Source organism: Corapipo altera, unplaced genomic scaffold (assembly GCF_003945725.1).
Source record: "Corapipo altera isolate COAL_440 unplaced genomic scaffold, ASM394572v1 55, whole genome shotgun sequence".
NCBI lineage: Eukaryota > Metazoa > Chordata > Aves > Passeriformes > Pipridae > Corapipo > Corapipo altera.
In genome coordinates this window covers 6,759,370-6,782,234 of record NW_020884882.1, presented here as the reverse complement: position 1 = coordinate 6,782,234, position 22,865 = coordinate 6,759,370, and the positions used below count along the sequence as shown (strand labels likewise).

At 52.0% G+C, this 22,865-nt stretch overlaps 1 protein-coding gene across 4 annotated transcripts in view; it reads right to left on the bottom strand.

Moving 5' to 3' along the window:
• The window catches only part of PLXNA1 (plexin A1), a 119,710-nt gene that overhangs the window by 10,417 nt on the left and 86,428 nt on the right, over positions 1-22,865 (bottom strand). For 3 of the 4 annotated variants that reach the window (XM_027640246.1, XM_027640247.1, XM_027640248.1), the window contains exons 17-30: positions 22,506-22,599; positions 21,782-22,021; positions 21,459-21,602; positions 20,497-20,731; positions 18,999-19,141; positions 15,630-15,886; positions 11,558-11,624; positions 6,510-6,656; positions 5,537-5,696; positions 4,909-5,012; positions 4,377-4,473; positions 3,509-3,699; positions 2,474-2,643; positions 537-749 (exon numbers count right to left, since the gene is read on the bottom strand). In XM_027640246.1, coding sequence (XP_027496047.1) covers positions 537-749; positions 2,474-2,643; positions 3,509-3,699; positions 4,377-4,473; positions 4,909-5,012; positions 5,537-5,696; positions 6,510-6,656; positions 11,558-11,624; positions 15,630-15,886; positions 18,999-19,141; positions 20,497-20,731; positions 21,459-21,602; positions 21,782-22,021; positions 22,506-22,599 — 2,262 coding nt within the window. The remainder of the gene's footprint in view (positions 1-536; positions 750-2,473; positions 2,644-3,508; positions 3,700-4,376; positions 4,474-4,908; positions 5,013-5,536; positions 5,697-6,509; positions 6,657-11,557; positions 11,625-15,629; positions 15,887-18,998; positions 19,142-20,496; positions 20,732-21,458; positions 21,603-21,781; positions 22,022-22,505; positions 22,600-22,865) is intronic. The other variant, XM_027640249.1, reaches the window with a different exon arrangement.

Genomic DNA, 22,865 nt, shown 5'->3' with positions numbered 1-22,865 from the left:
ACCCGCTCCTCTCCCTGCTCCTCAGCACAGAGACAGCAGCCTGAGCACTGCCTCAGAGCATGTACTCTCATCAGGATCCCAGGTGACATGTACTGACAGATGAGAGAAGGGAAATGATAATTTTCAAGCATTTCAGCAAAACCAGCATGTATTGTAATGGTACAAAAAAGGCACTTCTCTAGTCCAAGGCTGACTTTTCATTGCTCTTCGAAAGCAATCAAGGGAGGTGTTGGTAATTCCCTAGCACAGACCAAGTGTTTACAACAAAAAACATTAGACAACCTAAAAGTGGAGGTTGCTTTTAGCAACCCTTAAGCAAGTCATAAACAGCTCTGTCAAACAGGCATTGCAAACTCATTTCAGGAAGCAATCATGAGAAAGCATCAACAATGGGATCACCTTCCACAAGTGTTAGTACAGTCCTTCTTCAGAGAGTTGCCAAGAGGAGCCCTCCCAACAACACAAGTCCCTACATTCACAAACATCCATTGTAATTCCCCCAGGTGAAGCAAGGAGCTGTTGCCAAGTCTACTCACCTTTCCACCCAGCTCTTGTAGTTGGGGATGTCCTTGGCGTACAGTAGTTTGTTGGAGGGAGAGTCTTTTCCTAGCTTGTGCTCAGAAGTTGAGCAGGAGTCCATGAATGTCTGAGCCACCACGGATAGGCAGGCATCAGTAATACTGTTCTTGTGAATGTCGAACACAAACTGGGGGTTCTTTATCACATTCACCCAAAAACGTAGAGGTAGACTGAGGGATGAAGGAAACAGGAGTCAGCACCTGAATCAAGCCCTGCAGGGCAGCTGGCACATACATGCAACTCCAGTCATGGAGAATGAGCTCCCCATGACCCAGAACTGGGTAGGTTGCTTTTCCCAGCACTCCAGGGATGCAAACATCCCAGGTAAATGGCCATTCCCCTCTGCCCAACCCCACAAGGCCGCAGTTCTTCGTGAAAAGGTTCCTCAGCACTGCCAACATCTCCGAAGGCAAACCACGGCAGTGCAGATCTGTGGTTTCTCCAAGGATCCACTCACACTGAAGAGACTTTGCTGAGCCCATGGGTTTAACCAAGCACGGTCTCCTTCTCTCACATCAATAATCCCTTCGAAGGCGCTGTGTGGCATTTCACACATCCCCCGTGTTGGAGGAGGGAGTTAACTGGACTCCTCAAGGGACTCATTAGCACATTTAACACCAGAGGAGAATTTAGGCAGCCTCAGATGCTGGAAATAAAGCTCTCAGCTGTAAAGGCAAGAGTGGGTCTTCTGGCGAGCCATTGACTGGATATTCCTGCATACTGACACACATGCCACCCTCCATGGCACTGTTTCCCAATCCTGCTGTCCCTCTCCTCTCCCAGGAGCATCTCAGAGCCTCCCCCATCAGAAAGCCTCTCTGCTCTGTCATCCCCCAGCACCTACACTCAGCAAATGCTTTTATCTAAGACAAAACACACTTTGTTCCCCAGGACTTTCCTAATGAGGGTACTGGGTACATGTACATATTTCATTTGTGAAGGGAATGGCCTGGAGAAATTAGCTCCACACGTCGAATTAGCGCCCAGAGATAAGCACAGGCATTAGCATGCAGGAGCCTTCCTGCCCAGCCCCTGAAGAGCGGGGCTTTTTTTTTTCCTCCCTTGCCTTTCACTCCTTCTTTTAATATAGGAAGCCGAGTTATAAATCAGTTCCAAGCACTTCCGCGCTCTCACATCTCCATTTAAAAATGTTTCTTTTCCTGCCCTGCTAATTGCAAACAGTTACCGAACTACACAAAAGCAATTTGGCTGCCATTTAACAAATGCCAGACACGGGAACTTACGTACCCGTCTCCAGTCATGGTAAGATCAGAGAGATAAAATCAGTGAGGCAGCAGAAATGAAAAATGCCAAGGGGGGCTGCAGAGCCAAAGCCTGCTGGAGCCCCGGCCCCAGCACGGCACCTATGGAGGGCTCGTCAGCTGCTCCACCCAGTGATTAGCAGAGCCACTTTTCAGCCAGTGATTAGCAGAGCCGAGGGGCTGGCTCTGAGGGCAAGGTTAGGGTGGATGTGTACTCGGCTTTGTGCTGACTTTGTTAAGGCACACTCGGCTGAGTGACAGGAAGGAGTGTGGAAACACCTTCAGGACAGCGGTGATGAGAACTGGGACTGGCATCCCCAGAGGAGCCCGGAGGATGGAGAAGGCCAAGGTGAGATGGAAACAGAGCTGCTGTGGTCCTCAGCAACTGCAGCCATCAGGGGGAGCGTGGTGCCTGGGATTTGGGGATGGAAGGGCTGAGGGAGCATTGCATTCCTGGGATTTTTTCTGATGAAGGAAGGCATGCAAAGGATTTACCCACACCCGAAATACAGATATATGGGCCTCTCTTGTACTGGATCATTTCCAGGTACGTATTTCTGCTCCCCGTGGGAGGGATTGGACACTGTGATATTGTTAGGTTGCCCCCCCATCCCACTGTCCCTCTCCATTACCAATTACTCTTCCAGGTGTGCCTGACATCATAATCATTGATCTGATGCTTATCAGCCTGTTCATCCAGGAAATCAAACATGTATTTGATGGCGAGGGGCAGCGCGCTCCCACGGTGAGCTGTGCTGAAGATGGTCTCAAACAGGTCATCCACAAATTTCTGCAAAGTGCCCTAAAGAGGAGAAAGAGAGAACAGCTGCTCAGCAACACCCAGCACCAACAGAGAGATGCGTCTTTAACTAATGGTCGACCTCTAAACAAATTTCACTTCTATTCCTACACCTGGAATAGCAGCACAATAGAGTCTGTGTAACCCTACTGGTTCTCAGTGATTTATATTGGAAAATAAACACTGCAATGATGAGGTGTCTCCTTCACTGTATGATCTGTAATGCTAAAAGCATACAAATAAAAACACCATACAGAGCGAAAGCCAAGTGAATGTGGTCTTTTTTGGGTCCCATTAGGATACCCAAGAACTGACAACGGACATCACCAGAAAAGCCCTTGTCCCATGAGGCAGGGAACCAAGTCGCTGAGCCCAGTCTCTGCAATTCTGAGCCAGCACAGCCCTCCGATCCTCTCTAGGAACATCTCAGACACATGGCACCCACTCAGCACTGGAAAAGATTTTTATGTACTGAATCAAGGGGAACCTCCTGTGAGGCCAAATGCCCAGGGTAATTACCCTTCCCACATCACCAATTCTGCACTTTTATCCCAAACACCAAAGAAGATGAAGTACCTGTCCCAGGGCATCTCTGCTTTGCAGACCAGCAGCTGCTCACAGATACAAAAACACCAAAGGGTGCAAAAAGCAAATAGGAATATCCACTCAAGAGATATTCACCGAAGGTTTTGACACGCAAAACCATCATCTCCAGCTCAGGAAAGAGACTAACAGAGCAGCTCCCCCTGTGCGGGAGCAGGCAGCTAATAAAAAAGCAGTGCTTACCACTTTTGGACAATGCAAATCACTACCCTTCCCCACGCAGATTTCAAAAGCCAGGCAGCAGCTCTGTGCCTCTGGACCATACCTTGGTGGCTAACAGACGGGTCAGGTAGATTTCTGAGACCATCTTGCTGCCCCGGTCGCCCTCCCGCTGGTCCATGTGGTCATGGTTTTTCACCAGGTGCCAGAGTTTGGTGCCACTCTCCAGGTCAGGGGTGATCATGGGGGTCCGTGAGCGCAAGCTGTCGGGGCTGCTGGCTGTCCTCAGCATGCTCTCTGCAAGCACCAAGCAGAGGAGGATGCTCATGCCCTGCCCACCTCTGCCTTGCCACCAGCCCCATTACTCCCCTTCCCTCCACAGAAGCTTTGGGATCCAGCCTCAGCAGCCACCATGGATTGGGAGCTCTGCTGGGACCATCCTCACAGCCTGCTGGGCCACATGCAAGCCTGTCTGATATACAGGGGCCAGAAACACTGTGGAAGGAATTTTTTAGAGTCCTGTCTTGCTCCCAGCACAGAACTGGCAGGACCACAAATGCCTCCTGCGTCAGAGTTTGAGCTGACCGCACTATTCCCTTCCAAACCAAGGCTGAAGTACACCTGCCAGCATATTCACTGCAGTCTTCAACTCTGCTCTTTTAAGTGCTAAGTGCCTCTGTGCCTATTTTAATTAGATTTCAGGGGAATAAAAGGGAAGGGATCTCTTAACAGCAGCAATCTCACACGTGTCTTTCTCCCATGAGTCTGAAACACTGCAAAGAGAGATGGCTCTGGGCACATCTTCTCCCTCTCTAACACCAGAATAAACAGGATGGTGCAGGAGAGCTGGGAGTTTGGAGGACTTTGTTCACATGAGTCACAGTTACAGTCACTTGCCCTGTGCCTTGGTCTGCACGCCCAGCCCAGTGCCAGCTCCCCTGCCAGCCCAGTGGAGGATGCCCCTGTGCGCTCACCGTATCTGCTGAGGGACTTGGTGAAGGTGGAGGAGTTGGAGATGTTGTATGCTGAGTTCTGCTTGGGAACCAGGGCTACCGAGGAGCCATCTGTCACCTGCAGGCAGAGATGGTGTGAGCAGGCTGCTACACTGGAGAGGCATGGGGGGAACAGTCCTGGCACAGGGAGAAACCGTCCCCGGTGGGATGAAGCTAAACTGCCACCCATCCCAGGGACATCATCTACAGCAAAGGAGACTGACATATCTCTGCGACAGCTCAGGGGAAGGGGCAGAACAGGAACACACCAGATACCTTGGCATGAAAATGGCAAAGTAAGGTCAGAGCTGGAAACAGCCTCTATGAGCCCTGGAGATGCTCCATTTAAAAGGACCATAAATATGGGGCCCAGGCAGGAAAGTGACTGCAGACCTCCTGGCCATGCCCCTGGAGAGCTGAGTCCAGGTCTTGACCAAGCTGAGGAGGGGGAAGAGATGCTCAAGCTCAAAGGAGCTGATGACTGCTCAGAGCTCTCCACCACAACAGCCTTTACCTGGTAGTGGGCCAGAGTGTTCAGCCTCTTCCAGTCATTGTCGATCTTTGTGGTGACATCTTCGTCCTGCAGTATGATCCGGGCCATCCTGCCCTGCCGCCACTCTGTCCCCATGAGGAGAAGGGCTTGTGGTTAGCGGGTGATAAGAGTACAAAGCCAAGGAGAGGGTAGGAGCACAGTCTGGGAGCCCTCCCAGCCCCTTTTGAACCCCAGGACTGGTGACTATCAATGTGTTGGGCAAATTCAAGTACTTAAGGAAAGAGCCTGCTGACTGTTTCCTTTGCTTTTCTCCATTGTCCTGTCCCTCCGTTAGGAACAAGATTATTGACACTGTTTTCAACTGTTGCTGGCCTCCTTGAGCTTCAGACACCTCAAGCCTGCAATCCAGACCACAGTCAGAGCCAAGGAGGCTCCTCTCCCCATTCCCTCTACTGGCAGGACCCACACTCTCATACCAGGGCTCCACACACACAGTCAGTGCCACCAGCACAGCAAAAGTGGACTGAACAAGCACAAATATGCTCCTGTAGGAGACACAGATTTTCCTGCCTTGAATAGTTTTTGTGGCGCTTCTGCTCTTAGCCACATCCCTGCTCCCCACAAGGCAGTGGCTTGGCTTCTCTCTTACCCAGGTCCATGTCTCCAGCTTTGGGTCGCTGGGAATAGGGCACGCCCTTGTAGACAGCATCCAGCAGCTTCTCCTTCACCTGTGTGATGGTGTCGCAGTTCAGCACCTTGACAGGGATCTCTGGGGCGTTCTCGTTCTCGGGATTCACGCAGTTGAGGGTCTGCACAGGAGGGGAGGTCAGAAAGGCTCAAGTGAGAGGCTGCGATGCACTGGCTGCAAAGGCAGGTCCAAGGACGCGAGGCTAGAGCTGTCATGTCTTCTCACCTCCTGTGCTGCTGTGGAGCTGCAGGCACGTGGCACATTCCTGCTCTCCCTTTCTCCTTTCCCCACCTCTCCCTGCCACCCTCAAATCTCCAGCTATTCCCAGAAAGAGAGTACCGTGTCAGTGGAGGAATGCTGGGTCAGCAAACCTCATCTCAATGCACCAAAACCTGTCCAGACTGAGCAATGCCCAGGCACACTCCACTCCCCTCCCTACCCACCCCAGTGAAGAACCAGCTGCAGGCTCAGCCAGGGGAAGGGCCTGGCTTATCATGTAGCTGGACTGAGGAGAGGGCTCATAAGGAGGAGAATCCTCTCTATCTCTGGCATTATTCTCAAGGCTCTAGCTTTGATCCCCATCCAACACGAGCCATGGACTGCTCCAAGCAGCACATGCTCAACAGCATCTCTCACCCATATCTGTCACAGCCATGGGGTTTGCTTGGAAAGATATGGAGCAGGATCCAGTTCATGTTTGACTTTCTCAGGCCCATGGCAAGAGCAAACCTTGCCAAGCAAAGGCCCTGTTTCTGACCCTGTCAGAGATGGGCACCACTCAGACAGAACAAGAAGCCCCCCAGGGATGCCAGAAAGAACAAGGGAAAACCCCCTCTATGAAAAGTACTTTGGGTGCCTTCAAGATCTTGTTAAATAGCTGGACCTGGCAATCCTGGCAAGCACCAGTAACAGTGAGGCTTTTGGTTGCACTAACCAGCATTTTGTAGTCAATCTGCTGCCTGATAAGCTTGTCCTCACTGAGGGAGTAGCGAGCCTCTCCTGTGATGGCATCAATGGGTCCCTTCTCCATCTGCTGCTTGATGGCACAGTAGAGCATGAAGAGTGGTTCCCCAGCACACTCCTGCAGGACATGGGATGAAGGAGAGGGAGAGAGAGGGGTGAGAAGGTGCCAGGCACCAGCTTTGCCTTTCAAGAACCATCACCGTATCAGGAGCCTGCTGTGGCCCTGCAACATCAAACCTCATATGTGGCTTTACAAAGAGACTCCAGCTCAAGACTACAGGAAAGGGGGCCCATGTTAAAATTCATCCTGTGGAGGGAACTCATTCTCTCCTTCCAAGTCCACTGAAGGTGCTGCCTTGTCTATCAAGGCCTAGGCTCGCTTTCCCAGAGTTTCCAGACACTCCTCTGTGAACTCTGCTCCTTCTACAGGCCAAAGATGAGCTAAAAAGGTTAAACTCAGGGCTCGTGAAGAGGTCTGGGGACTCTGTGTATGGGATACAGCCTGTCTGTTGAGCTGCTCCAGCCAGGAGAAGCACCTGAGGACTGGAAAGGGTATGCTGCATGGGACAGCCTGGGGGCTCTTGCCCAGGTAGCACAATGCAGTTCTGACATCTGCCAGGAGCTCTGTCTCACATGAGAGGTCATAGGAGGTTTCTTCAAATGACAGCTGGGCACAGGCAGCCAAATACACTGGGAAGGAAAAGCAAGGGAGTAACCCATTGACAACCCTACCCCGAGACTCCCAGCGATGGAGGGGACCAGGCAATGAGGTCTCCTGTAGTTAAATCATTTGCCACCTACATCCCCTCACTGCAAGCCCCTGTAATCAGAGCTAGCTTTAGCCACCAGATAGAGGCACATCAGCATTAATCTGCAAGGAAGAGAACTGGAAACTGGACCAGACACTTTCCCCCAGAGATGCTGGATTCAGGAACAGGAAAGGACATGCCAAGGTTGGAGGCACCAACCAGCCTGGAGCAATGTGTTGGTATAGGGGGACTGGGAGTGGACACCCCTTTATCACCCAGGGCCCAAACATTTCCCCTGAGCCGCATCCCAGTGAGCCCTTCCAGACACAGGAATTAGCCCTAAGGGAGAATAAAAGGTATGATGGGAGCGGAGGGGATGTGGAGAAGTCCCAGCAGATTTTACCCCACCACCCCTCGCCCCTCCCTCCCGGCCGCCTCACAAATAAATTGTACTTTGGTGCAAAGTGCGGCTGCTCTCCCTGTCACCATATGCTGTTAGCATCTCGTTAGCATCTGCGGTAATTAAAGAGACAGCTGCTAACGAGCAGGAACAGGCATACATCATCCCCAGACCTTCCGACAACACGCCTGTCTTTGAAATTATGTTTCATTTGCAAACTTGGCTTCATTAAGTCAGCCTGGAAAAGTGAGAGACCCAAGTGGGTGCTTGGCTGCGCATCACTGGCTGCCCGACGAGGCAAGGCTGGCCACAGAGTGGTGAGCCCACAGGGGTCCCACGGCACCCTGGGCCTACCCCTCCAGAAGACCTGAGTTGCTTCTTTTGGTTGCTTGTAAAAACTCATTGTGAAACTTCCAAGTCTGTGGTAGTGGTGTGGATGGAGGACAGCCTGGAGCAGGACTCCTGCTTTCATCTGGCACGGCTGCTCCCATCTCAGTGAACAGCCTTCCCCTCTCCAGCAAGGCATGGGTGCTGTCCCACAAACTGCAGCTCTGCACCCATCTCTGGGGATCCACACCAAGACAGGTGGGCTCAGTCCTTCCCACACTGGCATCCCAGTTGCTCTCCAGACATCACAGCATCACCTCCTCTGCTCCTCGAATGCCAGCTGGGCTGACAGGAAATAAATCTCTTTTTTGGAATGCATGGGTTAGAGCTAGCCCTACAGCCTCCCTGGAAGGATGGAGGCATCAGCGGTTCATTTGATGGGTACGCCACTCCTCCAGCACCATGCAGGCTTTTGCAGGCTCCTGTGTGCCCCAGAATTCTGGTCTCCTTCTAACCTGTCAGACACCATAATGTCAACCAAAACAGCCCCTCTGCCCTGTCCCCCTGACTCTGAGCATCCTCCACATTGCAGCTTGGCTGACCCTCCTGTTCTGAGTGTGGGTCCCACCCTCAAAATGCAGCACCTCACTCCCAGCCTCACTGGCCCCACCAGCTCTTGAAGATCAGGGCCAAGATGCTCTGTGGGTCACAGTGTGCTGAGACACCACAGCTGAGGGTGGTTTAGGGATCATCCCTGATAGAGACCAACAAAATGAACAGGGACCAAAGAAACCAGTGCCGGGCAGTTGACCCAAGATGAACTCCTTCAGCTGAAATACAGCAGGGGACCACTGAGATGGGGCCAGGTGGCCCCTCATGTTGACGGAAGGGAGCCTGCCCCCTAAATGTGGCTGTGCTCACACTGCCAGCCCTTATGCAGTTTGCTCACTGCTGGAGGCCTGACTGAGGAGGGCTTTGGGAGGGCCCTCTCTGAGAGCAGGGCTGGAGGAGGGCAGCTGCAGACACCCCATGCATGCCCATGTTGGTATGTTGGGAGCAGGCTGAGGCAAGCCAGCTAACTCCCAAACCATCTTACTGACTAGATCTAGCTCATCAGGCACCTAATATTGTGCATTTTTCAGCACTTGTCTCAATTTATCCGTCTCCCTTTCCCTGAGGTGTCTCATTAAGAGTCTGATAAATGGTTCTACAGGGTCCTCCTGAAACTGCCAGCCCCCACTGGCTCCCTAAGCTGCTGGCCCTGGGCATGGGGGGGTGTCCTGTCCCTGTCCCTCACCCCAGCATATCTCAGCCATGTGATGTCGAGTGCCCAGCCCTGCTCTGGGCAGGTTTGCTGAGAGCTGATCTGGCAGCTGGGCACACGGCCGCCTTCCTCATTTACACGCACAATTACTGCAGTTTGGGGCAGTTTCCCTGCTGGCAAACTGTCTGCTGTGATACTCTCCATCTACTCCACAGGCTTCTCCTGCTTTTGATGCCACCTGTGATCCTCACTGCCAGGAGACAGGCAGAAATCGCCCCGTGGGTCTCCTCTGACCAAGGAGAGGCCACGAGCACATTCTCAAGCCTCTTCCAGTCTAACTCAAGTGACTCAAGCAATGGAGTTTCAACCACTTCCTGGGGAGAGGAATCCCAGCACAACAAATTTCACAGCCAGCAAGTTTATTCAGGTCCTCTGTGTATGTTTCTTCTGTAATGGTGCATCTAGATCAGACGTCTCTCCTGCTGCTACCACTCAGAGGCTGGAGGCATTTTCCCATGCCAAAGTCATGGTGTAGCCAAGGACTTTATAAAAAAGCACTGCTCTGGTATCATCCACACATCTCTCACCTGCTGCTCCTAATCCTCAGCCTGCACTGGTGATGCATCCAGAAGCCTCTCTGAAAGGGAACAGGGCTATACGAGGACAGATGCAGGACAGTAGTGGTACATGAGCTGATCCACAGCAGTTTCTGAACAAGGTGAGCATACCCTGTCATCTGCCCACATGGCTCAGCCCAGTCAGGACAGGCCAAGGGAGTCAGGTCACACATGTGAATGCAACGTCCCCAACCGCCGCTGTTGGCCTTCATAGGCTATGCACCACACTTTGCTTGGCCAAAGCACAACCCTGCCCACTTCAGGGAGCCTTGAGGGAGTTTATCCACAAGGAGAGCTACTCCTGCCTGTCCCACCAAGTCCACAGACCCCAAAGAGCCATCTGCTGGTGCCCTATCCAATCCCACTGGGCACTGCTGCTGCAGGGGCCCTGCTGGGCAAAGCCCTGGCACAAAGGGGTGGAAGGAGGTTTGACATCTCCCCACGACCAGCACAGCTTCTCTCCTCTCCCACCTCTGGCAAGAGATCTCCACTGCACGCTAGCGAGATTTTTATAGATACAGGCTATCCCTCGACAGAGGCAAAATGCCAAGTGCATGTAAGTGATATTATAAATCACCTCTCGTTGACGATCACTTGAGTTCTGCTCATACTACTGCTCGCTCTCATCTCTTGGCTGGAAGTGGTTCAAACTCTCTTTATCTTAATGAGGGATGAAATCCCACAAAAACAGCTGCGTGCCACCCAGCCTCGCTGCACCGACACCAGGCAGGATCCCAAGAAACAGCTCTGCTGACTGACAGACCAGCATCAGGACTGCAGGTGCCGTTCACCCTGACGGAGCCATCCCAAAGCAGCAGCAGGACTGAGGCAGGGGTGCATGGCCTGGAGCTGCTTCTGTGTAACCTACATGGCCACTGGTGCAGGTCCAGGAGGTGGAAGCACTGGTGTTGTTGGAATAAATGTTCTCAATATGGGTAGATGAACAAGCAGTAAAAAAAGAGCTTACACTTTGATATCTTCTTCTGCTACCCTGATGAAACTGGGAAAAAGGTGAATTCAAGCTAACACAGTGGAGAGCTGTGTCCCTGGCTGTCAACAGGTTCCTCAGGCATTCATTCCCAATGAGGCACCTTTTGCAGGGGAAGCAGCAGTGGTAGAGATGCCTGCAGGAAACAGTTCCCCTACCATGGAACCTCAGTGTTGGAGAGATGAAGAAGCAACAGCAGTGTTACATGAGGAGTGCAAGTCACCAAACTACAACTCAAACAGGAAGAAATAGCCTCCAATCACAGTCATGCCTACAGAAGGACCAGCTCCCAGGGCTTTTTCTGCCTGAGTTACACAAGCAGAGGCAAGGAGAGAGGAATGGGGACCACTCCAAGACTCAGCTGAGTTGCTTCATATTTATCTTTCCTCGGGGCACCATTGTTAAGATCTCAAATCCACTATGCATTAAGCAATCCCAATATGGATTTCATTTCTCAAACTCAGCTATTTCCCAAAAAGGAGTCCCAGAATTACTAATCACATCTCAGAAAACTAGGATGGGAACAGAGGTCTGGGAAGCAATCTCTGCTCCAGGAGGGAGTGGCAACGCTCAGGAGCGTGATACTCCAGGCTTTGGGTAGCATGCTGCCTGTCCTGGCAAGGTAGAAACCACCTCCCTCTCCACACAGGGTTGCCATCCCTTCCCAAACTCACCTTCAGAAACTTGTACAGCAGAAATGTGAACCAATTCGTCAGCATCTTCTCTGCCACTGATTCTGTTCTGTAGGGAAGGTAGAGAGCAAAACCATCAGCAGAGAATATTAAAGGTCTCTGATCTCACCCGTTGCCACATCACCCTTAAACTGTGGCTAAATTATTTTTGCCTTTAAAAAGTCTCATGTGGAAAGGCAGGACCCTCAAAGTAGGGGGCACAAGCAGACAGCACAAGCTCTAGTGGAAAGCCTGCCCATCCACAGGGCTGAGCCACAGCAACCCCCAAAGAGGGAGAAGCAACTGGTCTCCAGTATATTTGGAGAACTGGAGAGAGTTGAGCTCAACCTTATCCCATGGGGAGTTTCACCCAGGGGATGAGCAGCTTTCTGTTTCCCCCTGGTGCCTTCTACTTCAATGAATTTTGTTTCTTCTATCATGTCCCATTGGAACCAGGCAGCTCCCTCCACAGCAGGACTGTATGACACACCTGAGCCAGGTACGACATCACCAAACCTACCTCAAGCTCCCTAGTTAAAGCACACCCTAAGAGCTGAGGTTGCAAGGTAAAGCCAGATCCTGACCACATTCCCATGACAGGAGCACTTCCTTCCACAAAACCATGTCCTTGATCTAGCTGGAAGCCCCTCTCCCCACCTGGGAGCTGCTGCTGCCTTCTGCTCCTGCAATGCACTCAACACTGCCATTGTCCTGATGCAGGCCACCACTACAGGTGACAAGGGACTTCCCTGTGACCCCTGTAGCAGCCCTTGATCTCTAAAGCTTCAAAGCCGGGAGCCCACAGTAGAGCAAGAGGATAATAACCACCACCAGACCACTGTACAAGGCCTTGGTTAAAGCCACCACTGGATTTAGGTCTAGAGTCTTTGACCCCAATACGTTTTTAGTAAAACTTATCCCTAGTACTAATTCAGCCATAAACAAGGGGATTAAAGAAGGAAGGAGTAAGAGCAGTGGTTGGAAGCTTAACCTGTTTTCCATGTACCTTTGGAACACAGACACTGTGCCAGGCTTGAGATTTAACCTTTCCCTGCCTGAATGGTGGAAAGCCTGGGTTTCCGTGTCCTCCTTTGAATGGGTAGTGATATAGGAGTTTGCAGGTATACAGTGCTGCAACCACCTGCTCCAAAAGGAATTTAAAAATGGAGCCGTATGTCTCAGCTTTCGGAGACAGTTGAAGGAAGCAGCCAAAACTGCCTTAAGAAAACCTATATATTGCCCCTAGTTTCCTAAAGCATGGTTCCAATCCAGATGCCATCATGCTCTAGAGCAGCATGGCAGGGAAGGTCCAGGGGGACCTGTGTCTGTTTGGGACTGTGCACAAGAGGGAGATCCTGCAGGATGGGCATGAAAACATGGTGGGTCCAAATAGGATGTGGGTCCCTCAGGGTGCTGGTACTGCAGCCAGGATGTGCCACACCAGCAGAGAGAGGGACAGCCTGGCATGGAGGGAGCTGAGGGTGACACTGGAGCCAGGTGAACTGTGCAGCCCTACAGGTGGAGCTTAACATGCCTGTCTCTGCACAACACCTTATCTCTCTGCTTCAAAATTAAAATTCCCCTTAACACATCTATTATTTTTATCATGGCTTTGGCTTTCACTCCTTTTAAAGTAAAAATGCCAGCCAGTCCCTCGACCCTTTCTGGTTAGGCTTCTTCAGCTTATCCATGCATTAATCATCAGATCAGCCAGTTGCAAACGCAGACGCCCCTGAAAGCACAGGCAATAGTAATAACCTCAGGGACATGGCTGCATTCCTCTTGCACCAGGGAAACAAAATACAAATGGGTTGACTCAAGAAACAAAACCCAGAAGAAACGCAAATGTCAGAGCCACCAGAAGGAGTCCCACTGCCCAATGCCATGCACTGCCCCACGGCAATGCCATGCCCAACAGATGGGCCAGGAGCAGATGGCTGGGCTAGGAAATCCACTTTCCCAGGGTTTATTCAAGCTGACTCAGGGTCATATGGCCCCTTCTAAGGTTTTCTCTTGTGCTAATGGGGTTTAGCCCTTTTTGCCCCCCCTGCCCCTGGAACAGCACAGCCTTCCTTAAATCATTTGGGGACAGTATTACCCAAGCCTCCAGGGAAGGGAAGACTTCCTGCCCCCAATGGGAAAGACTAATCCATCACGGGGAACAAAAAAAAGAAGGAAAGGGACCTGGGGAGAAAGCCAAGGGAGGAGTGGACTGAAGCAATTCAGCAGACATTCTCCCCAGCCCTGGACCAGGTCCTTTGCTGACAAGCCTGTAATGCTCATCTGAAGTGCCACCACTCGAGCTCTGGCGGATGTTTGTCTTTATCTGCAACAGAGCCAGATGCCACAGCAAGGGGGGGATTATCCAACAACAAAATAAATAACAGCTCTCCCCAGTTAGATCAATGTTAATCCAGTTGCCTTGGGCGGTAAGCACACTCTCACACCCAAGAGCAGGGCTAATCAACTGGATAGAGAAGCCCAGCCCTTGGCGCCGCTTACTCCATGCCATGGCTTCAGGAAGAACAGTGGCTCTGTTAAATATCACTCAGGGAGGCACAAGCAAGGCACCGGCCAGGGGTCTAACTGTAATGGGCCCTCCAGTGCTGGGGCTGGGGACCAACAGTCTTTGGGCTGCCAGCTCTTGCTACGCTGGCGCAGGCTGGGCTCTGCCCCTGTTCTACTGCTATGGATCAGCCACTGCTGTGCTGGCCTCCTCATACTGCCTTTTATTTATATTTTATTGATTTACTTCAGGAGCTGGAAATGCATTTAATATTTCAGTGAAACCTGGTGTTGTGGAGGGACAATCAGAAGGGAAGAGCCTAAGGATGCACTCGGGGAACAGGGATGGGGAACACCGGGTGGCTCCTCCAAGACCCACCCGACTCCCAGTCAGCCATAGGTCTGCACCACACACCCCTCTGACACTGCTAATGAGATGCTTTGAAACATTAAGGGCACCCTCGTAACATGATAAATGAAGCAGAGAGAGTAAGAAAGCAATGTGTCTAAAAGACCAGCAACACGGATGTAACTGGGACCAGCTCACACCTAGGTCTTCTCCAGGTGTTTCCCTATGGTCAAGCACACAAAACCTCACAGGCTTTGTCCAGTCTGGCCATGCCACGAACATCAGCTGATGTTGGAAGATGTTCTGGTTTCCTTGAGCCTTCCTGGTGACATGCCAGCCCTGTGCCACTCAGCCATCCCTGCATCTCTGCTGGAGGCTGGTGGCACTGGGCTGGAGGAGGTAGAGATGGGGAGGTACAGTATGGTGTGTGAAGGGAGAAGATGGCACAGAGGGCCTCGAGCTGAACCAGTAGAGCTTATTAATAGTTTTTGTTCAGGACTTGGTGTATCTTTCAATATTCATCAGCCTGTGATGAAGGAGAGCTCAGAGCTATCGTTAAATATTGATGGGCCAGGCAGACTCACAGCAGGGCTTGGCAGGCTGCCTCCTGCTCGCACTCCCACCAGCCCCATTGAGACTCCCAGCTTCCAAAAATCCACTTGGCTTTCCCGGGAAAACCCCCATGTGACTGGCAAGGTGGACAAGCCCTGAGGAGACAGCAGAGAAAGGAGGACTCCTGCCTGCTGCCAGCCCACAGAGGCACCCATGCAGCTGCCAGGCAAGGCAAGAGACACTCCACATGCCGAGAGGTGTGGAGGACCACCTGGTCACCTGGAGAAGGGAAGGCAGATGGGGGCATCCTTACATGCCACAGTGCCTGACACCAGCGTGTACCCTCCCTGCACCAGCCTGTGCAGCTGGTAGCTGCTGAGTACCTTGGTCACTCCTTCCCAGGCAACATAAGCCCACATGGGCCAAACTAGAGTGAGAACATCCCATGGGTGTTCTGACTTGGCTGTGGCCAGGTGGTCCCACATCCCTCTCACACTTGCACACAAACAGGCAAGGAAATGCTTGTCCACACACCCAGTGCTCACATTGCCACAGCCAACACCAAAGCCATCACTGATGGCATCCCCAAAGGACACCCAGCTCGTGTCACCAGACTCAGAAGAGCCTGGGCACTGTCCCACAGCTCCAAACTCTTGGCTGGTTACTCACCTCCGCAAGAGCAGCTTGGGGTGGTTCTTACTCTCCAGGTTCTTCTCGATAAGGTCAGAGAGGAGCTGCTTCAGCACACCTGTGGCATACTCCATCTCGCCCTGCAGCGCCGTCATGATGAGGGAGGCCACATTGCCGCGGTCCCGCATGGAGAAGCTCCGCTGAGCCTCCAGAGTGCGGATGAAGGTCAACAAGAAGTGCTTCTTGTTCAGGAGTTGACCAAAGAGGGTCAAGGACTTCTCCACATTTGCCTGGACCTGAAAGGATAGAGCAAAGCTGAGAGACAGGCATGACCAGGAGGGTGGCAAAAAGGTGACTGGGCTGAACAATACCCTAGATTCACCCTCATCCCACAAGAAGAAATGATGAAAAAGGGTCAAGAAGCAGCTGGATTTCCTCCCTCCATACTGTCAAGCTTCCTCTTTGGTGATCAGTCTCAGTTCCCTCCAGAGTGTTATCTAGTTTGTAACACCTCAGCACCAGGTTAACAGTCTCAGGGCATCGCTGTATAGAGATGTCTATATATACACACCCTTCCATACAAAGACTCTCTCCCACTTGTGTGCAGGCACATAAATGCGCTTCTCTCCCATACACACTCTTTCTCTCCCAAGCACACACACAAATTATAATTTTCAATTTCAGCTAACAAGCAGCTCAATTCCCATCCAAGTCACTGCAACATGCACTTGGGGTATTGCACAGAAAGCAAATAAAGCCACAACCCTGAGCTCCGCCAGCAGCAAACCTGCCTGGTTTGGGGGAGATAGATTTCAGACAGGGAAGCAAACAGCAGAAACCTGGCCATGTCCCACTGCAGGCACAGCCTGAAACAGTCCCTTTTCTCATGAGACATTTGAAGGTGTATTTCTGGCCATACTTGGCCAAGTAGGACCCAACAGGGATTGGGCTGGGATGCTTTCATCTCCATGCTGCCATCGGCAGCCCAGGTCTGGTCAGCCCTGACCACACTCCTTACCGGAAATGAACATTTCTACAACACTCTGCTTTCCTGTTAGAAGAGATTTCCTCTGAACAAAAGCCTTGCTGTGGTTATAACTATTCCCCAATCTTGTCTTCCTGAATGGGAGAATAAGCATAAAATTTCATTTCATGCAGGTATTTGGAGAGAAAACAACACTTTTCATTTCAAAATACCAACTCAAAATGAAGAACTGGGTTTTGACACATCAAATCATTTCACTTCAGTCAAAACTTTGGATTGGCACTTTTCAGTTCAGTGAAATTCCTCACAGTTGTAATTTTGCTCTTCAAAATACTCTTTTCCACTGGACAAAAACTCTGTTTTCCACCACGTCCTTGTCAACTCTCTGATATGGGTCCCCAGGTGGGACTGTCACCCTCACTACCCAGGTGAGAGGGGACACCTGCCTTAAAGCACCCCAGAAGAGCAATGGGGAGTGACAAACCCTCTCTGCCCCTATCCTTGGGGCTCCTCTAGCGGGCACCACATGGCTCAATTTCTCCTAATGCAGGCCTGAGAATGATGTCCTGCTAGGAATAGAAATGCTTTAAGTTATATTTTCCTGGAGTCCCTCCCTCCAGACACACAGGGTCCTCGATGCAATGATGCTGGTAACTCAGCAGACGCCTGACATTAAGCAGCATGAGCTGCTCCCTGTGGGGACACAGAGATGCCAGTTGATTCCCCAGCATGGCAAGACCCCAGAGCTGGTTGGAGTGCACTGGCTGCACTGCAGACCTACCACACCCACCAGTGAAACTGGGGCAGCAGGAGTTATGCTGGATTCTCAGCCCTGTGCATTGCTGGTGCTTTTGCAGTCAAGATCAGTCAAAGTAGACCATAGGCTGTAAAGCAGCAGGATTTCAATAAGACAGGAAACAGGTCCTGCCCAACAGTGACCATCCCACAAGAGGACATGAAAACTTCATCGAGAGCAGCACAGCAATGTCTGAGGCCCCTGCCCCGTCGCCTCCCTAAGCCCCTGTGTTTAACTTGCTGATCATTAGCAGAAATAAATGAACAATACTGAATTAAATATTTAATCAGGCTTAAATTCTCACAAAGCAACAAGCTTCCCCCCAAACCCTGCAGAGGAAGGGAGCTGGTACCGACAACCCTGTGCTCACTGCGGATTAGTGTGTGCATGAGCAAGCACTGTTTCCTTCCCGTCACTTGCAATAGCTAATGTTACACTCTGAGTAAAGAGACAAATAAAAGCAAACCTGATTAAATTATATGAAGCTTACACAACTGTAGTTGCTTTATTTAATCTCTTTTGGGGATTGTTTTTTTCTCCTTTGCAACTTTAACCCCTTGCTTCCCAGGCCAGGCTGAGCTAGCAGGCTCTCTCAAGCAGGATGTTTTGAATTAGGAGCTGGAAGTGGACAAACTCCCACCCAGCCTGTCACAGCCAATGCAAAATTCATCCTCTGATACCCTTTTTGATACCCTTTCCACCCTTCCTCTTTAGGGAAAATCTTATGGAGCAAGAGCAGAGGTGAGAGGAGAACCAGGCATCTGCACAGACAGGAAGGGCTGTGCCCCAGGGAGGCCTTCGATCACGCCTGCTTAGGCTCTGAGCATCCGGAAACCTGAGCTGCAAGGGGAAATCCATGGAAACGGGGTCCCCACCATGCTCCAGAGCTGGGATTAGGGACCAGGGAAAGAGAGCAGGCAGAGGGCCAGGGCCCGTGCTGTAGCCATGCTGGCGTACAACACCAGCACGTGCACTTGGAGTTGGTAAGAGCTTGTTGTGTTGTAATTAGTGACCGTGCATCTTGCACCAGGGCCAATTACTTCTCCTAAATACATTGTGAAGCCCACGTCGACATTAATTACTGTGCTGGGTCAGCAGTGAGGGGAAGCAGAGGTCACCCCCCTCCTTTTTCTAATCAAGAGTGGCCTCAGCAGCCCAGCACATGAGAAGCCAATTGCTGTGCAATTGCATGCACTAAATTATACAGAGGTGGGGAGGATGGGAGAGGAGAAGGAGTTGGTTTGGGGAGCAGGGGAAGGATGCCAAGGATGGGTTCTGCATGGGGAAATGGAGCCAAGCAAGCACGCGATGTCAGACAAGCCTGCTAAAAACGAGTGACCGGTCAGGCATCAAACAAACCCAATTGAATAAAGCAAGTGCTGTAGAAAATGACAGCAGCAATGATATTAATATAAATATTGATATTAATGTCAGAGAGCACAGTAACCATTTGGCAGCCAGTCCACATCCGTGTTGGCTGCCACGTGGCGAGATGCTCTTTGCTGCACCACACCGGGCCAGCATCCAACCAAAGCATCTCTCCAGCCCTGTGCCTGGGGCACAGGGACTCATGCAGTGGCACATCCCCAGTGTGAAACACTACAGAGACAGACAGACAGACCCACACCTCCATCTCCTTCAGCACAGGGTGGTCTTCTATCCCCGGGAAGAGAACCCGCATGGCGTAGGTACGGTAATCCAGAAAGGGGATGCCAGCCCCGTCCAGGTCGTTAGTGAGCTCGTTGATGTCAGTCTGCAGCTCAGCAAAGGCTGGGGTGGGAAAAGCAGAATTAAACAACACATCTTGGAGACCCAGCACACAGCACTGGCACTCAGCCCACCGCTGCACCCCCAGCACCCCATGGGTGGACCCCCTCAAGGCGTGAATATGCTCAGCATCCCTCCTCCTGGCAGGCTGTGATTGCTGTCCCTGTCTCACAGATGGAGAAACTGAGCTGCAGAGTGTAGGGATGACATTCCCAGAATAAATCAAGTGGCAGATTTGGGAACAGAATTGCCAGGTCCCAGGGGGCTCAAATCCCCCCTGCTTAGCACTTGCAGCCTCCCAGGGATGCTGGGGGCAGCGGGGAACAGCAAGACTTGAACAAAACCAGAGCTTCTGAGGGAAAACGTTAGGCTAAACCACAAGAATGTCCTCATTTCTTTTTGACCTAAATACGACTTGAGAGAAGAACTTGAACACACCCATCCCAGCACCTCCCAATCTGAGCAGAGTCAGCTGTGACTCCCAGGGGAACATGATCCATGGGGGTCCTGAACCTTTAATTGCACCTACAGGGAAAAGCTGACAGGAGAGGAGTCTTGGAGATGCACCAGGGAAGGGGGTTGTGGTGGGGAGAAAACCCTCAGAAAAATCAAATTAACAGCACTTTAAAGGGAGCTGAAAGCCAGGCAGAGGACTGCAGGCTCGTCAGCCTGATGAGAAAAAACAAACCGTCAGCTTGAAAGGCATGCTATCTTATCTGTAACTAGCGGGACTAGAAAAGAGAAAAGGCAGGGAAGAGATTGTGCCTTTTAATTAAAAGCAGATCCTTTTATCTGCCAGCTGTGGAAGACAAGACACCATCCCCTCCACCAGCTCCCTCCCCTCTCCCTGTCACCAGTGCCATCCGCAGGCGTGCGGAGGGATGGGGATTTGGGGGAGCAAAGGGGTTGTCTTTTTTTCCCCTTTTTATTATCTTGTTTTCGGTGCCTGCTCCATTCGCAGCGCTGGTTGTGGCTGTGGCTGGCAGGGTCAGGGCCTCTGGAGCCAGCTCAGGGGGATAATGGGCAATTAGGTTTTATCAGCAGGATCATACAAGGAATTCTGTCCAATTTCACAGCATCCGTCTGTCACATAATGAGAGACTGACTGCCCACTCACAGGAAGCCTTCAGTACCCTCCTTGCTGTCCTTTATCCCATTTGGAGAAATGGAGAAGAATATCTTAACTGGAAAAATCCCCAAATCCCACTCAAAATGAGTTCGCTTCCACTGACAAAGCAGCTTTGCCCATTCCCATTCCCTCTCCAGAAGGCAGCAGGGGAAGACTGGGAGCACACTGAGCCTTGGAGCAGTAAGAAACACTAGAAGACCCCCACACTGATGGCACAGGGATCCCTCACCCTCTTTGCACTCCAGGGCCACCCGAGACTCCAGGTTGTCCATCTGCAGCTGGAGGCGTTTCAGGGTCCGGTCAGCATCCCGGGACTTGCGCTTGTAGGCGATGAGGACGATGATGATGATGAGGAGGAGCAGCCCACCCCCGCCGCCGATCCCAATGATGGCAGGCAGGGTGAGCAGGCTGTCCGAGTAGATCTGCAGTGTCCCCGGGGAGAACTCGAACCCTCCAGCCTTGATCTGCACCATGGTGGGGGAAAAAATGGACCTGGTGTCAGGGGATATGCACCCAGGGCAGCCCTCCCTGCTGGTGCTCACCATGCTGGAAACTGGGGCATGACTCCCAGCCCATGGCACGAAGGATGTGGCAAAATGAAAGGATGGCAGGGGCTGGTCTGGAGCAGTGCAACGTGCTTTAATGGCATGCAGGACACACGCTGCCAGTGCACACGGAGCAGGCAGAGAGTTTGATGTCTCATTCAGACAACATTACAGCAACAGATGGGATGTAAAGCAAGTTCCCCCATGGATGGGGAGCCTGGTGGGGACCGTGCTGGGTCCCTTTCAACAAGGCAGAGTCCTGGAGCATGAACACCGCTGTGCTACAACCCCACAAACAAAGCAGCCGGCCTTACAACATGTGCCAGCACTGGGGGGAAGAGGTGGGAACCCCCCTGCCTTGCACCCAGCAGGGAAGGCACGTTGTTGGCAGGGCCAGCCAGGACACAAGAACACCCAGCTGAGCGTGCTGGGGAGGGGACAAAGTATTTTGTCCTACCAAACACGTAATCAGAAAAAGGGATGCACAGGGAGCAGAAAGATGGCTCCTGAAGATGCTCCTGCAAGTGCACAGACTATCCAGTCCTTATCCAAGGACAAACACACAGCAGGGCCAGTGCCAGGATAAAGACTGAACCTCTGTGACACGCTGGACCCAAGGACCAAAGGCACTGGTGTCAGCACTTACCGTGACTTTGTGCTGGCCAGTGAGGTTGGGGGACTCGCAGAGGAGCTGGGTCTCGGAGACAGTCAGGGTGCAGGGAGTGTCTCCAATCAGCACCGTGTAGTTGAGGCGGGAGTTACCAGCAGCCGGCGGGAGCAGGTTCCTGCCCTTTGAGGGAACAAGGAATGACATTGTCAGTTCTCATGCGAAGAGGAATGTTTAAAAAAAACTCAACATAAAGCAAATGCATGCTCTCACAGGGCGGGACTTAGCCCCAGGAGAGACAAAACGCCACCTCCACAGAGGGACATATCCCTTCCTCTGCCCCCAGGTGCAGACTGCCTTACCTTGAGGATGAGGGGAGAGCTGGGCTTCAGCTCCAGCATCCCTGTGGGGCTGAGTGGCTCAAAGACAGGGTCTGGGTAGTAGACGAAATTGGTGGTGTTGATGATCAGCAGGGCCTGGACATTATCCATGACGAAGCCGATCTCATCCGGGCGGTCGCCGAGCTCCGGAGGACTCCGCACAGGGTTGTCAATGGAGGGTGCGTAGCACACCATGGTGGTGTCATTGTAGACCGTGCAGTTCTGCAGGAGGCACAGACCAAGGTCACACCCAGCTCCCAACAGAGAGGTCAGGATCAAACCCCACAAGGATCTCCTGAAAGCAACATCTCTGGACACAGGGTTTAGATTTGGAATCTCCTGTTCTGTTCTATCAACGGGCATCACATCCCACCCTAGGGCAGAGACAGACTCCTGCCTACAATGGATGTGCAAGGGATAGCAGGCAAGACGTCGCTGGGGACAGGCTCCTTCTGTCAGTATCCTGCAGATATCCCACAAACCTCCCGTCAGTTTTGAACACTCAGATCTAACCCTCTCCTGACAGCACCTGGCTGGAGGCTTTGCAGAGAGACCAGTGCCCCTCTCTGGGCAGCAGCCCCTGGACCTCAGCCTTTCTCCACCATCACACCTCATGGGCAAGGGATTCACTTTCTGCCCTGCGTTCTACAGGGATGGCATCCCTCCTCCTTGTGCACTGCCCCCAGCCTCAGCAAGCACCACTTACGTTCTCCCTTTCAGAGCTGCAGTACTTGGCCCGGATCCTGGGCTCTTTGATGGTGGCCAGGTTGGTGCCAGTCACAGTCAGCAATGTCCCACCACTAGTGACATAGAGACCATGGGTTAGTAAAGGCAGCTGACACTGGGTCCCCAGTTCTAGGAAGAAAGCACCCATTCTCTCCAGCCAGATGCCCATCTGCTCCAGCCTGGACAAACCACAATGTCCAAGGAATTTCTTATCCCACCCACACATCACCATGGCTGGCAGGATCTGGCACACACCACTGCCAAATCATCTAGGCTGACCCAGAGGCCAAACAGAGATATAAAACTTGATAATTAACACTAATATCCCACTCTGTGTCCA